Source organism: Chamaea fasciata, unplaced genomic scaffold (genome assembly GCF_029207755.1).
Source record: "Chamaea fasciata isolate MVZ Bird 193981 ecotype frontalis unplaced genomic scaffold, bChaFas1.0.hap1 SCAF_18, whole genome shotgun sequence".
NCBI lineage: Eukaryota > Metazoa > Chordata > Aves > Passeriformes > Sylviidae > Chamaea > Chamaea fasciata.
Genome location: NW_027094103.1, coordinates 9,657,561 through 9,676,832, shown reverse-complemented (window position 1 = coordinate 9,676,832; position 19,272 = coordinate 9,657,561). Strand labels below are relative to the sequence as shown.

Here is a 19,272-nt window from a genome sequence, read left to right as displayed (position 1 = left end):
CACTGGTGGAGAGGAAAATGAGCTGGAAATCCAAGTGGGATCCCCCAGTGCAGGAGTGGGGGCAGCCCCAAAGAGCTGACCTGGAGTTTGATATTAATAACAATATTACAATATTGTGTGTTTCTGCCTGGGCCTGATGCTGGAAGCTCCTTGGAGGAGTGAGAGCTGTGCCTGCTGCTCCAGCTTCCCTCTGACTCCGGGTTTGGAGTCCTTCACTGCCCCTCCATCCCTGCCTGGATCCCTCCTGCCCCCCCCGGCCATTCCCAGAGTTGTCTGGCTCTGCGGGAGCGGGAGCACGGTGGGAGCGAGGGAGAGGCTCCCAGTCAGTGTGCAAGTGCCATTGTTTTGACACAGAGGCATCTGGCACTGTCAGGAACAGCAAAAAGCAAGCCCAGAGCAGCTGCTGCCAAGGCAGAGCTGGCAGCAGGCAGGCCTGCACGGCCCCTGCTTCCCTGGCAGCTCAGGATCTGGGCACGGCATCGCTCCGGGCCACTGAGGTGAGGTATGGCCGTGGCTATCCAAGGCCTTGGGACCATAAAACTGGACACTGCAGAGGTGAGGAGTTGGGAGAGTTGCCTGGAGGATGGGAGAGATGCCTGGTGCTCACTCAGTGCTGGCACTGAGCAGAGCTGGGTGTCCCAACCTGCTGCAGGTGCGGGATGTTCAGGAACAAACAGCAGCTCCTGCTGCCCCTCTCCTGCTCCTGCAGGCTGTCCCAAACCCCTGGCTCACACCCAGGCTGGTATTCCCTCTGTTTCATCCCTCTGTTCTTCACCTGTGCCCCGTGCTAGATTCCAGGTTAGGATGAAGAGGAGGCTGTGCCATGCTCCAGTCTCCACATCCCTGGGCAGAGCGAGGTCTGATGTCTCTGCAGCTCACTTTGGTGTTTTCTCACCTTTACCAAGAGGTGCAGCAGCTCCTGCAGCTGGAGTGGTCACACCACGTGACACTTGGCACTGTCACCACCTGGGTAAGTGGCACTGAACTGGTGCTCACAGTCTACTTTTGTGGCTGAAGTCAAGTTCTTCAACCCTGACCCTCTGCAGTTCCCCTGGGGTGGTTTGAGTCCTCCTGTGTCACTCTGCCTCTCTGTGCCTGCCCTGCCAAGGCTGGGACGGGACACAGGGGTGGGCACTTTGGGCTGAGGGTCCCAGACAGCCCCTTCCTCCACAGAAAGACTCAACCTGCTCGTGCCAGGCACAGCACTGATGGTTCCTGCCCTGGGCTGCTCCAGGATGGGGAGGGTTTTTCCTTGCCCATTCCCAGGCTGAAAGGGGATTTCAGGAGCTTGTGAGACCACACCACTTGCCCTGCTGGAGGACTTGGGGCCCTCTCTGCTCCTGCAGCTCCAGTGGAGCTGTTGGCTCCCTACTGCTAGGGCTGTGCACCTCAAAACTCACCAGGCTGGGGCTCCAGCACATCCTGTCAAGGTGGGGGCTCTCATCCCTCTCCTCCCTTCTGAGCCCTGGCCCAGGAAATGCTGCCTTGTGTAAATTTACATCTGACTTTGGCACAATGGATGTTTGTGTCGTTGCTGGCGGAGCAGCAGCCGCTCGGCTGCTCCCGCATCGTGGTGGTAATCGAGGTGCTTGAGTTATAGCCCAACTTATTCCATTTTACAGCTCCTACAGCGTTAACAGATGTACGGGCGTCTGATCCAATCATGCAGCAAGAGATTTTGGGGCCAGTTCTTCTCGTTTTGACAGTGTGGAAGCTGGGAGCAGCCATACATTTTACAAACAAGAATAAACGACCCTTAGCAACATATGGCTGTGCTGGCAGCTCGGGAGTGATCCCGGATCAGGCACCCTGCGAGGCAGGAATGTTGCTGGGCGCTGGAGCCGGGCAGCCCGGACAAAGCATCTGCCTTCCCCCGTGATATTAATGAGGTGCAGGCACTGGAATCCCTATGCTGTACGGCTGGGAGGGCTGGGAAGAGACAAAGAGCTTGGAAAAACAACTGCCAGCCCAGAGCAAGGGAGCTTTATTTGGATTTAAAGGCTGGGTTTTGTTTTGGTCACTCTACTGCTGCTGCCTGGCTGAGACCTCGTGGGGTTGGGAGCAGGGGCAGCTCAGCTGCCCTGTGCCTGTGCTCCAGCCTGGTGAGGAGGGTGCACCAGAGCCTGAGGAATCACAGAATCCCAGCGTCATCCAGGTTGGAAAAGCCCTCCAAGATCTTAGAGTCCAACCTGTGCCCGATCCCCACCTTGTCACCCAGCCCAAAGCACTGAGTGTCACATCCAGGCCTTCCTTGGACAACTCCAGGGTTGGGCACTCCAAACTTCCCTGGGCAGCCCAGCCAAGGCCTGACCACCCTGTCTCAACTCCCTCCTAAAGGCAAGCCCTGCTTAGGGACACACAAGGGTCACCCCAGCACCTTCCTCTGTCTCAGCCCTCCAGAAAGAACTGCTGTGGGTAGAGAGGGCAGAGGGAGCAGCTGGGAGCACCCCAGTAAATATAGTCTCTCCATCATGTTAAGTGTAGTAGCTTGATTTATTTCTCCTTGCAATCCAAACAATGCCAGCTTTGGTCCCAAAACAGTAGTGAGATTTCTTCCCCCCAGCTGGAAAAAAAAGGAAATACTATAAATCCCTCCCCCAGGTGATTTATGGAGCATTCATGAAGAATTTATATTGCAAAGGATTTAATTAAATTAAACTTGAAAAGCCTCTTGGTTCCTGAGGTTCAGTCCCAGAGCCAGAGCTCTCGTAAAACTGGATGGAGCAGGAAAAGGGAATGGCTGAGGTGACACTGCAGCTGATGGGACAATCCAAATCCAGAGCATTTGTCACCAGGATGTGTTCCAGGCTGAGGCTGGGAAAATTACTCCATGAAAAATGTGCATTAACAAGAGCCATGAAATATCTGCCTCAAATGCAGGTGAGTGATGAGACGGGGGATCTGTTAGTGCTGGGCATTCCTCACTCATTCCTGGGCATTCCTTACTGGCCAAAAAGGGACACAGAGCCAGAGATTCTTTGGAAAACAAGTTTAAGGTTGGCTCTACTCAAATACTTGAACGGGGGAAGGGGCAGGATGGATTTAAAAGCTGCCCCACAAAAAGCAGGACAAGCCCTGGATGGGCATCAGCACCTTGCAGCCCACAGCATTCCTAGGGGGAAAAATTACAACAACCAGGGTTCACATGGATTACTCCCCAGTTGTATTTCCAAGCTGGAAGCAGCTTAGACTTGAGTGCAAAGCTGGAATTGTCTGTGTGATGTGGGTGTGAGCTCACTGCAGCCTCTCTGCCAAGAGGAGCAACATTCCAGGGTCAGCAGGGACACCCTGGGAGGAACTCTTGGGGTGTTGTCCCTCTCACCCAGCTCCTGCTCCTCATCCCAACCCCTTTTCCTGCAACCTCAGTGCCCTGGGTGCTCCCAAACCCTGGGCTCTGCTCCTCCAGCTGTTCCTGCAGCTGGAGGAGCAGCTGGTCCCACCATTCCAAGGGACAGCTCCACATGGAGACAACCCCAGCACACAGAGCCTGGGATTTGACCTATCCTGCCTCACCCCCTCCATCCTGTGAGCCCTGGCAGAGGATGCACTGGATTGTCAGCACACAGACATTCCTCACATGCAAAACAAGAGGCAGCCAGAGCCAAGGAATTCTTGGTGCATTCCTGTAAATCACAGCTCAGCTCCAGCCAGAGCTGATGGATTGGAAGGGACTTGGAGCAGCAAAGCACACAAGGCTCGGTGCTAAAATGTGACAGTTTGTGGCCCTTTGGTACAAGGAAATTCACATTTATTATTTCAGAGCTGTGGACACAATTCCCAAACGCCTCCAGCTGCTGCTCCATACGAGCACTGTGACTTCAAAGGAGGAGCTGATTGTTTTCCCTTCATCATCCCTCAGAGTCCTGTCAGAGCCTTCCCACAGCACCTGCTGCTGCCCAGGGAAATGAAGGCATCTCCAAAATGTTACTGGAATTCTCCTGCCTCAACTCCCACCTGGGAGAAGCAGTGACTCCAGAGCCATCCCCACATGGGATGTGCGGTCCAGGCCCAGAACAGAACAGGTGTGTTTGGGTCCCTTCCAACTCAGGATATTCCATGATTCTGCTCCTCTCAGGATTTATCAACAAGGTCCTGGTTATTCCACATGGAAATCCTTGGCAGCTCCCATTTCCAGCCCAGGCTTGTTCTCTCTCCCTTTCTTGATGGACAAAAGCAGTCAACTGGATTTAGGTTTCCATGATCAAGGAAAAAAAACATTCCAGCTCCCAGCTATGGCTCAGGTTTTATGTAGATTTTCTCTTCCTTCCCTTCCTTCATTGCAGCATAACGTGCCAGGACAAAGAGATAATCACTGAGCCTGGAAAGCAAGGGAAAAGCAGGAAAACCAGTGATCTTATTCCAGAAGAGAAGCTTGCTGAGAAGCAAAACTCCCCAGTTTTATCCCCAGAACTAAGGGAATGCTTCAGTAGGACAGGGCAATGATTTGGGATTTTATTTTTTTACCTGTTTAAATACTTGGCCACGTTTGGATCTGCTTCCCCTGCTTGGACTAAAGGGACCACGCTGGGAAAAGCAAAGGGAAATGCTGGTGTTTCATTTTCCAGCTCTGAGTGCACAAAGGCTGGAGCCTCTTCCCTCCCCAAACCTCCCCTGGGGTCCTCTCTTTGACTCCTCCAGAAGTGAAGGATCTTTGCTTCCCAGAGGGATCTGGGAGGGGTAAATGATGCCAGAAATGTTTGTGTCTGTCCCAGCAGCCCCCAGCTCTATTCCTCCCAGGATATTCATCCACAGAAACCACTGAAAAGGGAGAGACTTTACAAGAGCCTGCAGTGACAGGACAGAGGGAATGGCTTCCCTCTGCCAGAGGGCAGGGTTAGATGGGATACTGGGAAGAATTTCTTCCCTGTGAGGGTGGTGAGGCCATGACACAGGCTGCCCAGAGAAGCTGTGGCTGCCCCTGGATCCCTGGAAGTGTCCAAGGCCAGGCTGGATGGGGCTGCAGAATCCCAAAAGGTTTGGGTTGGATGACCCAGCAAAGGGGAAGGAAGAACAGAGCCTGGCTTTGTGCCTCCTGCACTCTTAGAATTGGACTAAAGAAACAAAAGCTTGGCTTGAGCCCCAAGGGCAGCGCAGCCCTGGTTTGGTGTCTCTGGGGTGTCCCCATGCCCTTTCCCCAGGGTGATCCCAGCACAGCACTCACCACCTCTCGGCCCTGCGGCACACGGCTCGGGAGAAGTGGAGAGCAGCACTGCTCCTGCCTCCAGACTGCAACAGCAAGGGAACACCACTCAGTGCCTGCACCAGCAGGGACAGTCCCCTCCCCTCCCTCCTCTCACACACATGGAACTGATCCCTGTGCCATGGCCAGGCAAGGGTGGGACATCCCAGTGCAGCAGGGTGGGGAAATGTAACTCCCAGCTCCTTGTCTCTGCTTTTCTCTTGGCAATTTGCCTATGGAAATAGCAGCCTCCCAGGCTGTTTTTTCATGGTAAGCAGTGGAGCAGGGCTACCCCAAGGAAGTGAGGGGCACAGGAAGCACCTACAGGCAGGATGAAGGCTCTGAGGGGAGGGAGCTGCTCTGAGTAACTGTCAATCCACTGCTCCAGCTCCAGGACGGGCTTGTCGCTGAACGACGTTCGTTCTGCAGAGAGGAAAGAAGAATCGGCTGAAGAAAAAGCGATTGAGACAACAAGCTGAACTCTTAATTTTGCTTTCCTGGATCAGCAAGTCCTAAGAAACCAAATACATCCCTCAGCATCCCACCACCACCCAGGCCAGGCTGTGCTCAAGAGCTGCCATCCCAGGAAAGGCAAGACTTACTCCTGTGAGCCTCCCTGGCCGAGGAGAGCGGCGTGGCCAGGTTGGAGCCCACATCCTGCAGCATGCACTGGATCTGACAAAAACAAAAATCACAGCTGCTGTCACTCCCAGCCATGGCTTTTTGCATTCCTGTGCTCAGCAGAGCCAATCAGCCCAACTCACAGGCTGCCCAGGCAGGACTTGTGTCACTGCTGTGCCCTCCCGGGTGGTTTGTGCCCCAGTTTCAAACGTGGAGTTCTGTTACAACAAAACTCGAGTTCATAACGTGAATCTGACTTAGAATAAACCTAGAGATGAATCTGCCTGCCTGTAATAACTTGATCTACCAGCTTCCTTCTTGGTTAAAGAAATTTACCTCTTAGACAGCAATCAAGGGAGTCTTAAAGATTTATATATTGAAATACTAAATGAATCGAATTCCTGTGTGTCCATGGGAGCACTGTGGCTAAAATTAAGGAGTTCATGTTTTAATGGCACAGGTAAGGGACTGCACTGGATGAAGATCATCATTAACACTCACTTTATGAAGCTGATCAACAAACGTGTGGCCCTTTTCACTGCTAAACTCACCAGCCAGCCTTAGTCAGAAAAAAACAAAACAAAACAAAAAAGAGTTAGTTGGGAATGAAGAAATGGTAACAAACATGATTTTTCCATATGATTTGGATACTCCCAGCCGGTCCTTACCCGATGGCCGAGCTCAGCTCGTCGGTGGCTCCCAAGGCCTCGAAGATGGGGTCGCCCTTCGGCCGCCGCTCCCCGGTGAAGGTGCTGGAGAATCCTTTGGGAAAGGCGGAAGGCGCTCAGGGCTCCGGGGGGAGCTCTGGCCGCGGCCCCCGCGGCCCCTCGGGCTCTACCTGCGTCTCCCGTCCTCGTGTAGATCTTCGGGGCCCGCTCGGGAGCGGCGCGGTCGGGGCTGTGGAGGCACAAACCGTGAGGGGACACCGCGCGGACGGGGGACACTGTGAGGGGTGGACACACCGTGAGGGGAGGAACGACACCGTGACGGAGGGAAGGACACCGTGATGGGGTCCCGGCCCTCCCACGCTTACCTGCCCGCCCCGCTCCGCCACCGCCGCCCCGCCATCCCCAGCGGGCCCTGCACTCCCCGTCCCGCCGCCATCGCCGCCCGCCGCCACATCCCTCCCGGCCGCCGTCGCCGCCGCGCCGTGACCCCGCTCGGCCGCCGTCCCGCCCTCAGCTCACGCTGTCACCCCAGCGCCGCACCACCCCGCGACGCCTCCTTCCCATTGGTCGTCCGCAAGTCCCGCCCCCGCAGAGCGCCCGGCTATTGGCCGAGTTCAGGGAGGCGGGGCAGGGAGGCGGCCCCGATTGGTGACGGGGGCTGTCAGTCGGCGCGGGCTGTGAGAGACACGGGATGTGTCCCGCGATGTGGGCACGGGAGCTGGCGGTGTCGGCGCCGGGGAAGGTGATCCTGCACGGGGAGCACGCGGTGGTGCTGGGCAAGGTGAGGGCACGACGGTCAGAGCAAGGGGTGCCCAGCTCGCTGCGGGCTGTTCGGCACCGCTGACCCCCGTTCTCCGCCCGCAGGTGGCCCTGGCCGTGGCGCTGGACCTGCGGACGTTTCTCCGCCTGCGGCCCGGCGCTGAGGGCCGGCTGAGCGTCTTCCTGCCCGGCGTCGGCGTGCGGAGGAGCTGGGACACCGCCGAGCTCCGGGCCCTGCGGGGGCGGATGGCAGGCAAGGCCCGGGGGAGGAGCCGCTGCCCCGGGGCAGTGAGGGGCTCTCGGTGCTGTTCGGTGACCCCCCTCATGAGGTGACCCCCGTGGGGTTATTTGTCCGCCCTGCGGTGTTCCAGGGCCTCGCTGTCTCTGACTCCTCTCACTGTCCTGTCCCTGCACCTCTCAGTTACTTACATTCCCCGTGTGGCCCTTGTGACCCCGCTGATGCTCCGGTGTCCGTGCGTGGCCCTGTCCCCTCCTGTTTTGGGTTCCAGGGACTTGTTCCGGTGCTGTTGTAGCTCGGGCTATGCTGTGACACAGGCTGGAACCGGCCCGGATCCACATCCCAGTGAATTACTGGTGGGGGCCAAACGGGAGCCTCTCTGAAGCTGCTCGGAGCTGAAGAAATCAGGGATACAGGGCCTGTTTTCCTGCCTGTCTGTCCCACGCCAGCCCTCACAGGAATTTCTGCAGCACCTTGTACTTGGCTGGAGCTCCAGGATATCCCAGTTCCAAAATCCACATTCTTTAATGAATAGTTTGTGTCTTGCCACGTTTTCCATGGCGATTATGGATGGATGCACTGGGAGGTGTAGGCAGGGAAACAGTTGGAGGCGTGGGATTTCGGAGTGGCTGGTGGAGATTTTGCTTTTATTTTATCACCAATCCTCAGGTAGAACCTGAAAGTGGCCCCAGCTGTTTCTGCCTACTGTAACAGAAGGTTTTGTTGTAAATGCTGCTCTCAGTGTAACAACTCCCTGGTTTTTAAGTGTTTAAACTGTCGCCTGCTTGCTTCCATAGCTGACTGTGATGAGTCCAAGCCCCCCAGCACAGAACAGCTGGATGCACTGAGGGAGTTTGCTGGAATTGCTGCTGGAGCCTCAGCTCCAGAAAGCCTTGCCACTCTTGCCTTCCTGTATATGTGCCTGGCTGTTTCTGCTAAGTATGGGTAAGGCTCTGCTCCTGCCCCAAAATTTCGGGGGTGGGTGGGTGCCTCAGGCAGGTGAGCTGGGAACCTCTGCTCTCATTTTGTTTTGAGGGCTGAAACCAGAGCAGTTCATGCCACAGTCACAACACAGACACCCCTCCCTCCAGCAGGCAGCTCCTGTCATCCTGGCTGAGGCTGGAAAAACAGAAATAAACTGTGAATCTGTTGTCTGAACAATGTCTGATCTCTTTATGGGCTGAATCTCCCTAAAACTCTGAGAACTTGAGGCTGTTCCAGTTCCCAGCCCTGCCCAGCGCCGTTGATGATCTCGGTGTGACTGGATGGGTTCTCAGGGCGGTGTCAGAAACCAAAGCAGAGCCCAACTTCCATATTCTCATCCAAGAAATCCAAGGGTAAAGAACTGGGATGTGCAGCTGCATCGTGGTTTCCCTGCAGTCTCAGGGTGGCACTGGGACTGTCGCTCAGCAACACTGAAAAGCTCCTGGGCTTGATTTTGGGGTCTGTAATACAACCCAGGTGTGTTCAGTGGAACAAAGGGACGTGGATATGTCCATGTTCCATCTTCCCCACCAGCCTCTTGCTCCAGTGGGATGTCACTGTGCAATTTCAGGTTTGGGATGTTTATGCTTCATTTAGAAATATGTTTAAAATCTAGTTTACAGGAATCCCTGAAGGGGCTCTTTATGGTGCTGCTTGAGCAGTAAGTTACCAAGTGCCCCTGCTAGCAGCCTGACAAGCTGTGCCAATCATGGATCCAGCTCAGGAAGGCTTAATTCCAGCACAATGGCTTGACCAGGCTGCTCCCTTCAGGAATGAGCCCTCCTGAAGCCCCTGTGTGTCAGATGCATGTGCTGATGTTGCCAGTTCTCAACCAGCTTTCCCTGTGATCAGTCCTAATCAGCCTCCTTTGCCTTTTTAATGTTGTCTGGAGGTGGAATTCAGGGTGGTGGTGTCAGTCCCTGTGTGTCTGTGTTCCAGGGATGTTCCCAGCGTGGATATCCTGGTGTGGTCGGAGCTGCCCACGGGAGCAGGGCTGGGATCCAGTGCTGCCTATGCTGTGTGCCTGGCTGCAGCCCTGCTCATGGTGTGTAGAGCCATCTCCTGCCCGCTGCAGGAGGGAGAATCCATGGCCAGGTAAGGAATTCCAGCCTGGGATGCACAGCTCTGCTCCCTGTGCCCCACCTTTCCTTTTACCTGCATGAATTCTGGCACTCCCACCTCTGCTGGTCTCTCCTGGCTGTCACCACAAGTGACCCCCTGAGCCTATCTCCTGTCTCTGCCCAGTGTTCCCAGCCCTGTCCCAGACCTTGTAAAACTCCCCCTGTTTCCCTTGTTTAGGGTCAGATAAACATACCTAAAAAAGGGGAAAAAAGCTTTATTTTTTCAATCAAATAAAACGCCCTGAAATTTTTCAACCTCAGTTTCGTCTGTCTCTGGGCATCTTCCAGGTTTTGCTTTGAGTCCTCAAGGATCCTTTCTGGGTTTTTTTGGGGTTTTTTTTGCATTTCCCATGAATTCTTTTCTACATGTGCCACATTTCCTCCTGATCTCCTGCCTGTCTTTCCCCTTTATCAGCACGTGGTGAAAGAGAGTTTCTTTCCTTCTGCCCTTGGAGTTCCCCTCTGGAAGCCTGGAGTGCTGTGCCCCTGTGAGAGGGGGCTCTGTTTGAAGCTGTTAAAAATCAAAGCTGGAGGGGCAGAACCTCTGTTGTGTGGGATTTTGTGTGGGGCTGGGAGTGAGACAGCAAGGGGGGGGTGGTTCTTTGTTCTGCTTCTGAACCAGAATTTGCAGCCTGACCCAGAAGTGGGTTCTTGTTGGGAGCGCTTTGTCCCCTGTGCCCGAGCAAATCTCCCAAATTGGCAAATAAAAGGGCAGCTCCAAGCGGTGCAGCGAGGATGTCTTCATTCCCTGCTCACCCTCTGTGGCTTCAGCATGGATCCAGCATAATTCCTGCCTTCCAGCTGGCGTGCAGAGAGCTGGGGGTGTCAGACTTCAGAAGGGTTTTGCTTCCCGTGGCAAGAAAAGAACAGCGGGATAGAAAGGCTCCCGTGTCGGGAGGAATCGCAGCCTCTCAAAGAGGATTAAAAACAAGTGGTTTTACTCCTGAGCCTGCTGGTGTGAGCTGTTTGCTGAGTGCTCCCAGATTAAATCCTGGCAGGTGGAATGCAAGGTGTGTGGACATGGATAGAGACGTTCAGCTGAGGCCCAGGGAAGCAGGAGTGAAGGGGAACGGTTTCTGGATAGCAGGTGGCTCTTGGAATTTCTGCCTCGCCTTGCAAAATGCTGCAAGGCTTTTCCGAAATGTGGATTTGTGTCTCTGCTCCAGCATGGAATACCTGTTGAATGGACTTGTGGTGTGCAGGGAGGGTCAGAGGGGTGTTTTTCTGCTCAGACTGAGAGCAGGGTTAGATGGGATGCTGGGAATTCCTCACTGTGAGGGTGGGGGGGCCCTGGCACAGGCTGCCCAGGGAAGCTGTGGCTGCCCCTGGATCCCTGGAAGTGTCCAAGCCAGGCTGGACAGGGCTTGGAGCAGTATGGGAGAGTGGAAGGTGTCCCTGCCCAAGCAGGGCCTCACCACCCTCACAGGGAAGAATTTTTTCCTGGTATCCAGTCTAAACCTGTCAATCTCTGTCAATTTAAGGCCGTTCCCCCTTGTCCTGTCATTCCAGGCCCTTGTAAATAGTCTCTCTCCATCTTTCTTGTAGCCCCTAACTAGAATTAGGTGACCCCAAAGCTTCTCCTCTCCAGGCTGAACAATCCCAACTCCCTCAGTCTTTCCAGTGTGGGTGGTAACACACCCTGTTTGGTGAGGTGGGGATGAGTCTGGACTGGAATTCCAATAATCTGATCTTCACCAGGCTGGGGCTGGACTTGAATTCCATTAAGTCTTATCTTCACCGGGGCTGGGATCTTCCCCCAGAACCTGATCCCTCCCTATCCACTGGTTTGGAGTGGTTTGTGTTGAAGTTATTTCCTTGCCTTCCAGGTGGACAGAAGAAGAGCTGACACTGATTAACAGCTGGGCCTTCCGAGGGGAGCAGGTGATCCATGGCAATCCTTCCGGTGTGGATAATGCTGTTGGCACCTGGGGTAGGTGTGTTTGCTGCTTCCCAGGCAGAAACTCCCAAATTCAGGTCCCTGTTTTGGCCTGAGCACAGGGAATTCTTTCCCTGTCTCAGTTTGCCCCATCTGTGAGCTGGGCCTGGAGCCAGCTGGAATGTTGGGAACTGGCTGCAGGAACACCAGAGCTCTGCCCCCCCCCAGGCAGGTGCCACGGGGCAGAGACCTCACTGCAAATAACTGATAGTGAAACATTCTGCAGTGAACAAAGAAACCTAATCCTGTCCCAGGGATAATGCAGGGGGAAAATGCAGTTGGACAGCTGTCATTTAGTTTCAATTAGCAGAGACTTCCCAGTGTTTTGAAAGTGTCCTTGGAGACTGTTAATAATCTTTCTAATGAGACCTAATGGCAGTGCCTCTGTGAGGGTAGGAGCCAAGTGAGACATTCCTTCTGGACAATGCAATTCCGTGCTGCAGGATGGCTGCTGACACCAGTGCACACGTTCAGTCCGTGGGATCCCGTGTGCTTGGCTCTGCCGCGGGCAATCGCTGCTGGATTCTGTTTCCTCAGCAAAAGGTTTCATGCTGGCCAAACTCTTTGCCTTTTCAGAAATTATTTGATGTGATCCTGGAGGAGAGGAGAGCAAAGGGAAGGGCCTTGGGTTAAGCAAGTCCAGCCAGACCCTCTCATTAAAGCAGCAGGGTGAGGCAGGGCCGTGCTGCTGGAGAACATGGTTCATTTAGCTGGTGTTTCTTGCAATTACTGTCACAGGCTCTGGGTGAGGTTCTGAAGATGAAAGACCTTCTGTGTTATCTCTCAGCTCGCTCTGTACTGAGACAATACATGTATTTTACTTTAGGTGGAGCCCTGAGATACCAAGCAGGAAAAATCACACCATTAAAGAGGTAATATTGGAGTTTAAAAATAACCCTCACACACGGTGGGTGGAACGTGTCAGAGAGGCTCTGAGTGGGTGTTGGAGGGTATGAGGATGCTGGGAGATGGCTGGAGTGTGGGAAGGGCTCTGCAGCCCCATTTTGGGCGTGGACGGCCTCAGCTGTTGGGGTGGATGGGGACAATAAAACGTTTGGTCATTATCTGACATTAGATGAACACAGCACGAAGGATCAATATTAATTTCATGGCATTATGGGCAGCAGGAATGGATCTGCTCCTGGCAGCAAATGACATTGTGGGGAGGGGGAACTTTGTGCTTACCTGGTGGTGGGAAAAACCCATTGGCAGAGAGAAATCCGGGTCCTGTTTGTTCCCTCTGCCTCCTGCCAGAGAAGTATAATCTGACTCCATTAAAATCTTCCACAGTGCATGAAATTGCTCTATTAGCAGTTAATGGCCACTGCTGGCTACTCTTGTAGAGAGTATTTCAAAGGAAGAAATTTGCTTGAAAAACACGGATTTTAGTAAATACATTACAGTCCTATTTATAGCTCTAGTACACTTGTTCCTTGTATCCAGAAGGAACAAGCCTGAACTAAGCCAGCACTGAAACACCTGCTGAAGTTTTGTTAAATGAATGAGACTCCTTATCTTGGGTTCGTGCTCAAAGAAGCTTTTTGAGGCAGAATAAGCTGTAGCCTTGGGGAGCGTGAAGGAAAGAGGCCAGGAGATGTTCCCTGCCCACGGCAGGGGGTTGGAATGAGATGAGCTTTAAGGTCCCTCACAATCCAAAGTGCTCTGGGATTCTCTGTCTCCTCTTGCTTCCAGGGTGCCCACACTGAGGATCTTGCTGACCAACACAAAAGTCCCTCGGAGCACCAAGATCCTGGTGGCTGGTGTAAAGGAGAAGATCCTGAAGGTGCAGGGGGTTGTAGGGTGGAGATGTGGGGGATAACTTTTGGGAGAGAACCCTCATGTGGGACTGCAGGTGCCACCAGGATCTTTTGGGATGTCTCTCCTGTAGCCACTGTATCCCTGTCTCCCAGCTGCTTGGGAATGAGGTTTCAGCTCATCTCCTCCCTTCCTCCAGTTTAACAGGAGTTAAAATCACCAATTTGCAATCATGAAAAGAGCAGTTCCTTCCTCTGGCCTGTTTCCTTCTCTTCCTCCCTTTTCTGCAGTCAGGAGCAGGTTACCATCACCTTGCCCTGAGAATGAGTGAGGAATTGCCCAGCTCAAAGAGACTGGGACCAGTTTCCTCCCAGTGGAATTGGAAGAGCAGCAAGCAGGCACCTCACATCCCTCCTTCCCCCTTTCCAGTTCCCTGCCATAATGAACCCGGTGCTGGACTCCATCGATGCCATTTCTCAGGAGTGCCAAAATGTTCTGGAAGCAATGCCTGCAAATCCATCACCGGAGCATTACCCTGTGCTGGAGGTAAGGGGCTTGCTCGCCAGTATTTTTAGCCACTGTTACTGTTGAACATCAAAATGCCATTTAAAGAACATTAGGTCTGGGGGGAAAAAAAAAAAAAAAAAAGTGATAGCAGGAAATGTTCAGTTCCAAGCGAAACCGTGGTCTGGATGTGCTGCTCTTAATGCCCTTCCTGGAGCCAGGAGACAGAAGCTGCTGCTGGTGCCTCTTCCCAGCTGTGTGCAGGGAGGGAGGGGACAGGCCTGGGGCTCTGGGGACCTGTGGCTCTGGAGGGTTTGTTTCTCTTACATTGAATGCCACGGCTCTGGCTGTCGCTGCCTGTGAAACAACTGCTCTGTCACTGCCAGGGCTGGAGTGAGGAGAGCCCAGAGCCACTGGTTTGTGATGGACTGACTGGTTCCCAGCCAGCTCCTGGTGCTCCACGCTCATCCTGGCTCCAGAGAGCCACAGACAGAGCTGTGCCCAGAGCTGACCTGACATTGATGCACGAGGTGCACACAAAGATCTGTTTGTCTTGGCTTTGCTCAAAGAGCAGAGGCTGGGGAAGGGGGGAGGAACAGGCTTCCGAGTGGAAGAAGTGCTGAGAGTGCTGTAATGCTGCTCCACAGCACCGTGGGGGAGGGATGTGTGGCCGTGTCCCAGCTGAGGCAAACCTGGCCTGGCCCTGGGAGCCAGCTTGGACATTCAGGAACCATTTGGTACCAGTCCTTTGGCATCTGGATGCCTCCCCTTGGCTCTCAGGACGAGCTCTGCTTGTCCTTGTTCTTGCTCTGGGTTGTTCCTGTGGGATTCATAGCAGAGTCCTGCTCCCTTTGCGCCAGGGGGATGGTGGGATTCTGGATCCCCCAGGCTGGGCGGAGCTGCCATCAGCTGAGGGAGGTCTGCAGTCTGTTCACAGCACAACTTCACACAACTCCTCATCTTAATTCCACATCCTCAGGCTGTCAGAAGTGTCGGGGGACAGGGAAGAGGGGGAGATAATTTGAGTTGTGCTTTTAGATCCCCACATGGAAAATGCCAAAGCATCCTTGTGTCCCACACCCAGGAAGCAGCACTGCAGTGAGCAGGTTCCTGTCTTGAATCTTGTTGTTTTGTCTTTTGCTTGGAGAGCCCACAGAGCTGATTAGATGCAGCACATAGATTTATAAATACATCTTTTGGGCTGTTTCTGAAATGTGCAGCTCTGGCCAGCGCTGTGTTTGCACCATGGAACTAGTCTAGTGTGTCATAAGCTGTCATCGGATTCCTGGCAGATTTTGGATCAGGAGATGACAGGTGTCTTGGATCATCACAGGCAGTGCTGTGCCCTCACTCAGGCATATAAAGAGGCCTCTGGATGGATGTGTGTCCTGCCCAGCCTGGAATGGGTGGTGGCTGAGCTCTGCCTGCTGCCCACTCCTTCCTCTTCCCACAGTTCCTTAAACACTGGGCAGAAATGCTCTGGAGGGGGGAGAGGGATTCTTTCTGCAGTGTCCCCTGCTGTGTGGTGTTGGCAGGATTCCCGGGTGGAGCTGAGGGAGGGGGATGTGGCTGACACCTGCCCTGCTGCTCCCTGTGCTCAGAGCCCCCCCTGGATCACCAGGAGCTGTAGGCTGGGAAAAGCTCAGTGGTGCTTGAAGGGGAGGGAGCACAGGGCTGCTATTAGGGAGCCTTGCTGGGACTGGGACTGGTCCTGTCCTGGCTGGCTCCTGGCTTGTGACATCCTCTGGGAAGAGCCACCAGATGCTTTGGAGATGATGGAGTTAGACCAGTTAGGACAGCCTTCCTCCCATGGCCGTGCTGATGGGCTGGGAGTGCCCTGTGATACTAAGGGAGCTGGTGTCTGCTCCTGGCCCTGCTCCAGACTTGCTCCAAGCACAGGCCAAGCCCTCCCTTCTGCCCCTGAATTCCTCACGTGTCCTGCTGGGAGGGGAGAAGCTGTAACTTCCACTTCTGTGTGGTGTTTTCCATCCCTTGGGCCGTTTGGACCTTGCTGCTGGGTCAGCTTTCTCCAGGAGCAGCGGGTCTGGCTGGCTGGGAAGCGTGGCAGGGATGCTCCCACAGCCCTGCCAGGAGGGTGGGCTCACTCAGAGGGGCCTGTGCTGCTCCCAGAGGGAAGGACACTCTCAACCTCACTTGAGCTGGGTGCCAAGATTCCCAGTGTGGTGCTGCAGGGAGGCTCCTTGGCTCCCTGCCCGTGAGGAGGGAGAAATGCTGCACAGATCAAACAAGGGGAGGTCCCTCTGTGTCACCTCTCCAACGATGCCTCAGCCGTGTCAGAAGTCCCTGGATTTGGCTTTGCTGGATGGATTGCAGGGCAGGGCAGGGTGACAGCCAGGAATGAGGGCTGCTGGCTCAGTGCCCTTCCCACGGCCAGTGAGGGGCCTTGCAGAGCCCCCTGCTCAGCACTCCAGTGACAGGGCAGAGAAGCAGTCAGGAGGCATTGGAGAGCTCTGGAATAAATTCCTGCTGGCAGCTTGCAGTGATCAGGATTTTCTTGGAAGGTGCAGGAGCTGTTGTACCCTGTCACTGTGCAAGTCGTGATGGGGGACAGGGGCACATGAGCAGCCCTGAGCTCAGACTCTGGCCTGACCTTGCTCCTGGTGCTGGTGGCCAAATTTCTGCAGAAATGAGGTGGTTGTGAAGGGGTGGCTGGGAAGGCAGGGCTGCCACTGCTGTAAAGAGCCTCTGTCTTGTTGTGTGCTCATCTCCTCTCTTTGTGGTTGCTTTTAGGAATTCTTTGACATAAACCAACACCACTTGAATGTGCTCGGAGTGGGCCACCCCTCCCTGGACAGGCTGTGCCAAGTGACAGCATCCCACAGCCTGCACAGCAAACTCACCGGGGCTGGCGGGGGTGGCTGTGGCATCACCCTGCTGCCACCAGGTCAGTACAGACCCTTGGTCCTCTTCCTCACAGCCCTGGGAGGGTCAGGTTTGGGAGCAGAGGAATCACTGCCAGCCCTGACCCGGCTCTGGAGGGATGGGTGGGATGTGTCCCGGCACTGCCTGGCACTGTGGGTTGCAGTGTGTCATCCAGGGCCCATTCAGAGTGTTCATTTATGTGTGTCAGCCCCTGAGGGCGCTGGCCCTGTGCCAGGGGCTGTGTTTGGAGGAGCCGTGGCCCTTTCCCTCTCCCTGCAGTGGCCGAGCTGACTCGCTGGCTGCTCTTGCCTTGCTCTTGGCAGACACCTCCCCGCCGACCGTGGAAGCAGCCAAGCAAGACTTGTGTGACTGTGGATTTGAATGCTGGGAGACCGAGATCGGGGCCCCCGGGGTGACGCTGCACTCCTGCTGCTCTCTGAGTGCCCGAGTGCTGCACGCGCTCGCCCAGAGCTGAGCTGCTGCCTCTGGCACCACTGAGCTCTTGGCACCACGTCCTCCCAGCTCTGTGTGCCCAGATGCCCGGAAGCTTCTTGTCCCCCTCTCCTGTGTGGCTGAGGGCCTCCAGACCTGGGTAAGGAGCCAGTTTGGGGCCTGGTGTCACTGGGATACGGGGCTGTGATGGGGACCTGGGAGCACCCACCCAGTGGTGTTTGAGCAAAGCTCTCAAAATCCTGGTTTGAATTTCCTTCTTCAGCTGCTGGGCTAATCCCATGGGGCAGGAGGAGAGGGGCTTGGCTGGATTCCAGGGTGGATAATGACACTTTGCTGCTTCAGATGCATGTGGTGTCTCTTTCCTCATCCCTGGAGTCCTGTGGGGGCTGGCAAGGTGGATGTGCACGGTGCTTTGACATTTTTGGGTGAAGAGCATCTTTGGCAACTCGGCTTAGTGCTCGGGTCTCTGTTTCTTCTGGACTACATTCCCAGTGAAGAGGAAACCTTTAATACACATCTTCCCTGCTATTAATTAAGTGTTGGGTAATTTAAATGCAAGATAAAGCACAATTCTAGTGAAGTTACTGGGTTTTGCTCTTTTCCGTAATCTCTGCCTGGGCTGATAAGCAGAGTCCTGTAGTCAGGCTCTGGTTTTTATTCACATGTGCAAGGTCTGGCTCAGACAGCACCTGCAAGGAGGGCAGCTCCAGGCCAAGGGCAGGCTTAAAATTCCTCCTTGTAAAAGCTGTTTTCTCACACTTCAGTCTTGAACCAGCATGTCCCTGACCCTCCCTGATGTTTGGTTTACTTCGGTGTAATTAAATAGGGGAAAGAAACCCAAACCACGTCCTCAAAAGCTCACCATAAGTTGCAGTTGACAAACTCTAAAACCTAAATGCATTTAGACTTATTACACAAATGTAAATGCATTTTTTTTTACTCCTGAAATTTTAATGAGCTGTGCCACAGAATGAAAGGGAAGTGGCTGAGGGAAGAATCTCTGGGAGTCATGAGCTGACTCTGAGGGACTGTGGTCTCTGCTGTACCTGCCAAAGAGGTTTTATCATCACTCTGTTTGTCTGGGGTGGGTTTTTTAAGTGGGTTTTTAAGTGTAGCTGTGTTCAAGAATCACTTCACTCAAAGCTGAGTAATGAATTGGCAGAGGTGGGGAACTTGCCTTCCTCTTCCAGCCCAGGGATAAAAAAAAATCAAGTGTTAAGAAGCTGAGATATTCTAGCTCTAAACTCTCAGCATCATGGTGACCAGCTTTAGTTCCCTGATCCCATGTAAAACTGTCTCTGGTTTTAATAAATCCATGGGTTTTTTATGTGCAAAGTGTTCTTTGATAATTATCCTGGATACAAAAGGAAAAAAGCACCTTACACTGCTTCAGGAAAGCAGGTCTCAGATGCTGCCTTTCTACATGTCTAATTACAATTCCAATTTGCATCTGAGAGCGGCTTTACACTAATCACAAGTCAGAAAGGCTGATAAATAATTTACCATTTTCTAATACAGTGTAATCAATGTGAGGATCTGGGAGCGTGTTGACTTTAACCACTTACACGTGTCGACTTTGTGATGTTGGCACAAAGAGATGCCAGATCCAGCACGGGGAACTTCCCTTCAAAACAGCACGTCTGGGGCTGAGCCTTGTTGGCTCTGAGGGCTGGGGACTAGAACTGAGGGGAAATTCACAGAATCCCAGGATCATTCAGCTTGGGAAAGCTTTCCAAGGTCATCAAGTCCAACCTGTGACCGATCCCCACTTTCCCACCCAGCCCAGAGCACTGAGTGTCACATCCAGGCCTACCTTGGACAACTCCAGGGTTGGGCACTCCAGACTTCCCTGGGCAGCCCCTGCCAAGGCCTGACCACCGTTTCCATGAGGAAATTGCTCCTGATGTCCAAGCTGAACCAGTCACCTCTGCAGGGCTCCTCCAGCAGTGCTCATCCAGCTCTGCTCCGTGGCAAGGTGGAAGTGGTGACATTCTGGCACAGGGAGGGTGGTGGCAGTGTCGTGGCAAGAGGGTGACATACTGGAGCCTCTGGGAGGGGTCTAGGGTGACACAGGCACTGCTGGGATCTGCCTTCCCTGAGCCACAGATCTGCCGAAGTCAGCAGCTGGAGCCAGTCCCAGTCTGGAGTGAGCACAGATTTCACATCCATCT

The 19,272-nt window shown here is 54.1% G+C and overlaps 2 protein-coding genes across 3 annotated transcripts; one reads left to right on the top strand and one right to left on the bottom strand.

Annotated features, from left to right (window-relative positions):
- Positions 1-2,479: 2,479 nt before the first annotated feature.
- MMAB (metabolism of cobalamin associated B) lies at positions 2,480-6,947 on the bottom strand. Of its 2 annotated transcripts, XM_066199942.1 has the most exons (9): positions 6,834-6,947; positions 6,639-6,697; positions 6,469-6,562; positions 6,302-6,359; positions 5,782-5,854; positions 5,505-5,602; positions 5,162-5,226; positions 4,465-4,524; positions 2,480-4,318 (listed from the first exon to the last, which is right to left on the bottom strand). In XM_066199942.1, exons 1-9 carry the CDS (start codon positions 6,920-6,922, stop codon positions 4,231-4,233), a joined length of 684 nt encoding a protein of 227 aa, XP_066056039.1. In that variant the 5' UTR covers positions 6,923-6,947; the 3' UTR covers positions 2,480-4,230. The 2 variants fall into 2 exon arrangements, with proteins under 2 accessions (XP_066056039.1, XP_066056040.1); XM_066199943.1 differs by lacking the exon at positions 4,465-4,524.
- A 204-nt stretch (positions 6,948-7,151) lies between these two features.
- On the top strand, positions 7,152-18,428 carry MVK (mevalonate kinase). The gene is made up of 10 exons (XM_066199849.1): positions 7,152-7,249; positions 7,333-7,480; positions 8,263-8,410; positions 9,389-9,544; positions 11,397-11,500; positions 12,333-12,378; positions 13,199-13,289; positions 13,691-13,807; positions 16,517-16,670; positions 16,972-18,428. Exons 1-10 carry the CDS (start codon positions 7,160-7,162, stop codon positions 17,121-17,123), a joined length of 1,206 nt encoding a protein of 401 aa, XP_066055946.1. The 5' UTR covers positions 7,152-7,159; the 3' UTR covers positions 17,124-18,428.
- Positions 18,429-19,272: the final 844 nt, after the last annotated feature.

Excerpts from the sequence above, each read along its gene's own strand:
- MMAB (XM_066199942.1), bottom strand. The coding sequence starts at position 6,922 with ATGTGGCGGCGGGCGGCGATGGCGGCGGGACGGGGAGTGCAGGGCCCG. Across the intron at positions 4,525-5,161 it reads TGCCGCAGGGCCGAGAGGTG|CGTGGTCCCTTTAGTCCAAG; the intron begins GTGAGTGCTGTG and ends TGCTTTTCCCAG. Across the intron at positions 4,319-4,464 it reads GTGGCCAAGTATTTAAACAG|GCTCAGTGATTATCTCTTTG; the intron begins GTAAAAAAATAA and ends CTTGCTTTCCAG.
- MVK (XM_066199849.1), top strand. The coding sequence starts at position 7,160 with ATGTGTCCCGCGATGTGGGCACGGGAGCTGGCGGTGTCGGCGCCGGGG. Across the intron at positions 7,250-7,332 it reads ACGCGGTGGTGCTGGGCAAG|GTGGCCCTGGCCGTGGCGCT; the intron begins GTGAGGGCACGA and ends CTCCGCCCGCAG. Across the intron at positions 9,545-11,396 it reads GAGGGAGAATCCATGGCCAG|GTGGACAGAAGAAGAGCTGA; the intron begins GTAAGGAATTCC and ends CTTGCCTTCCAG.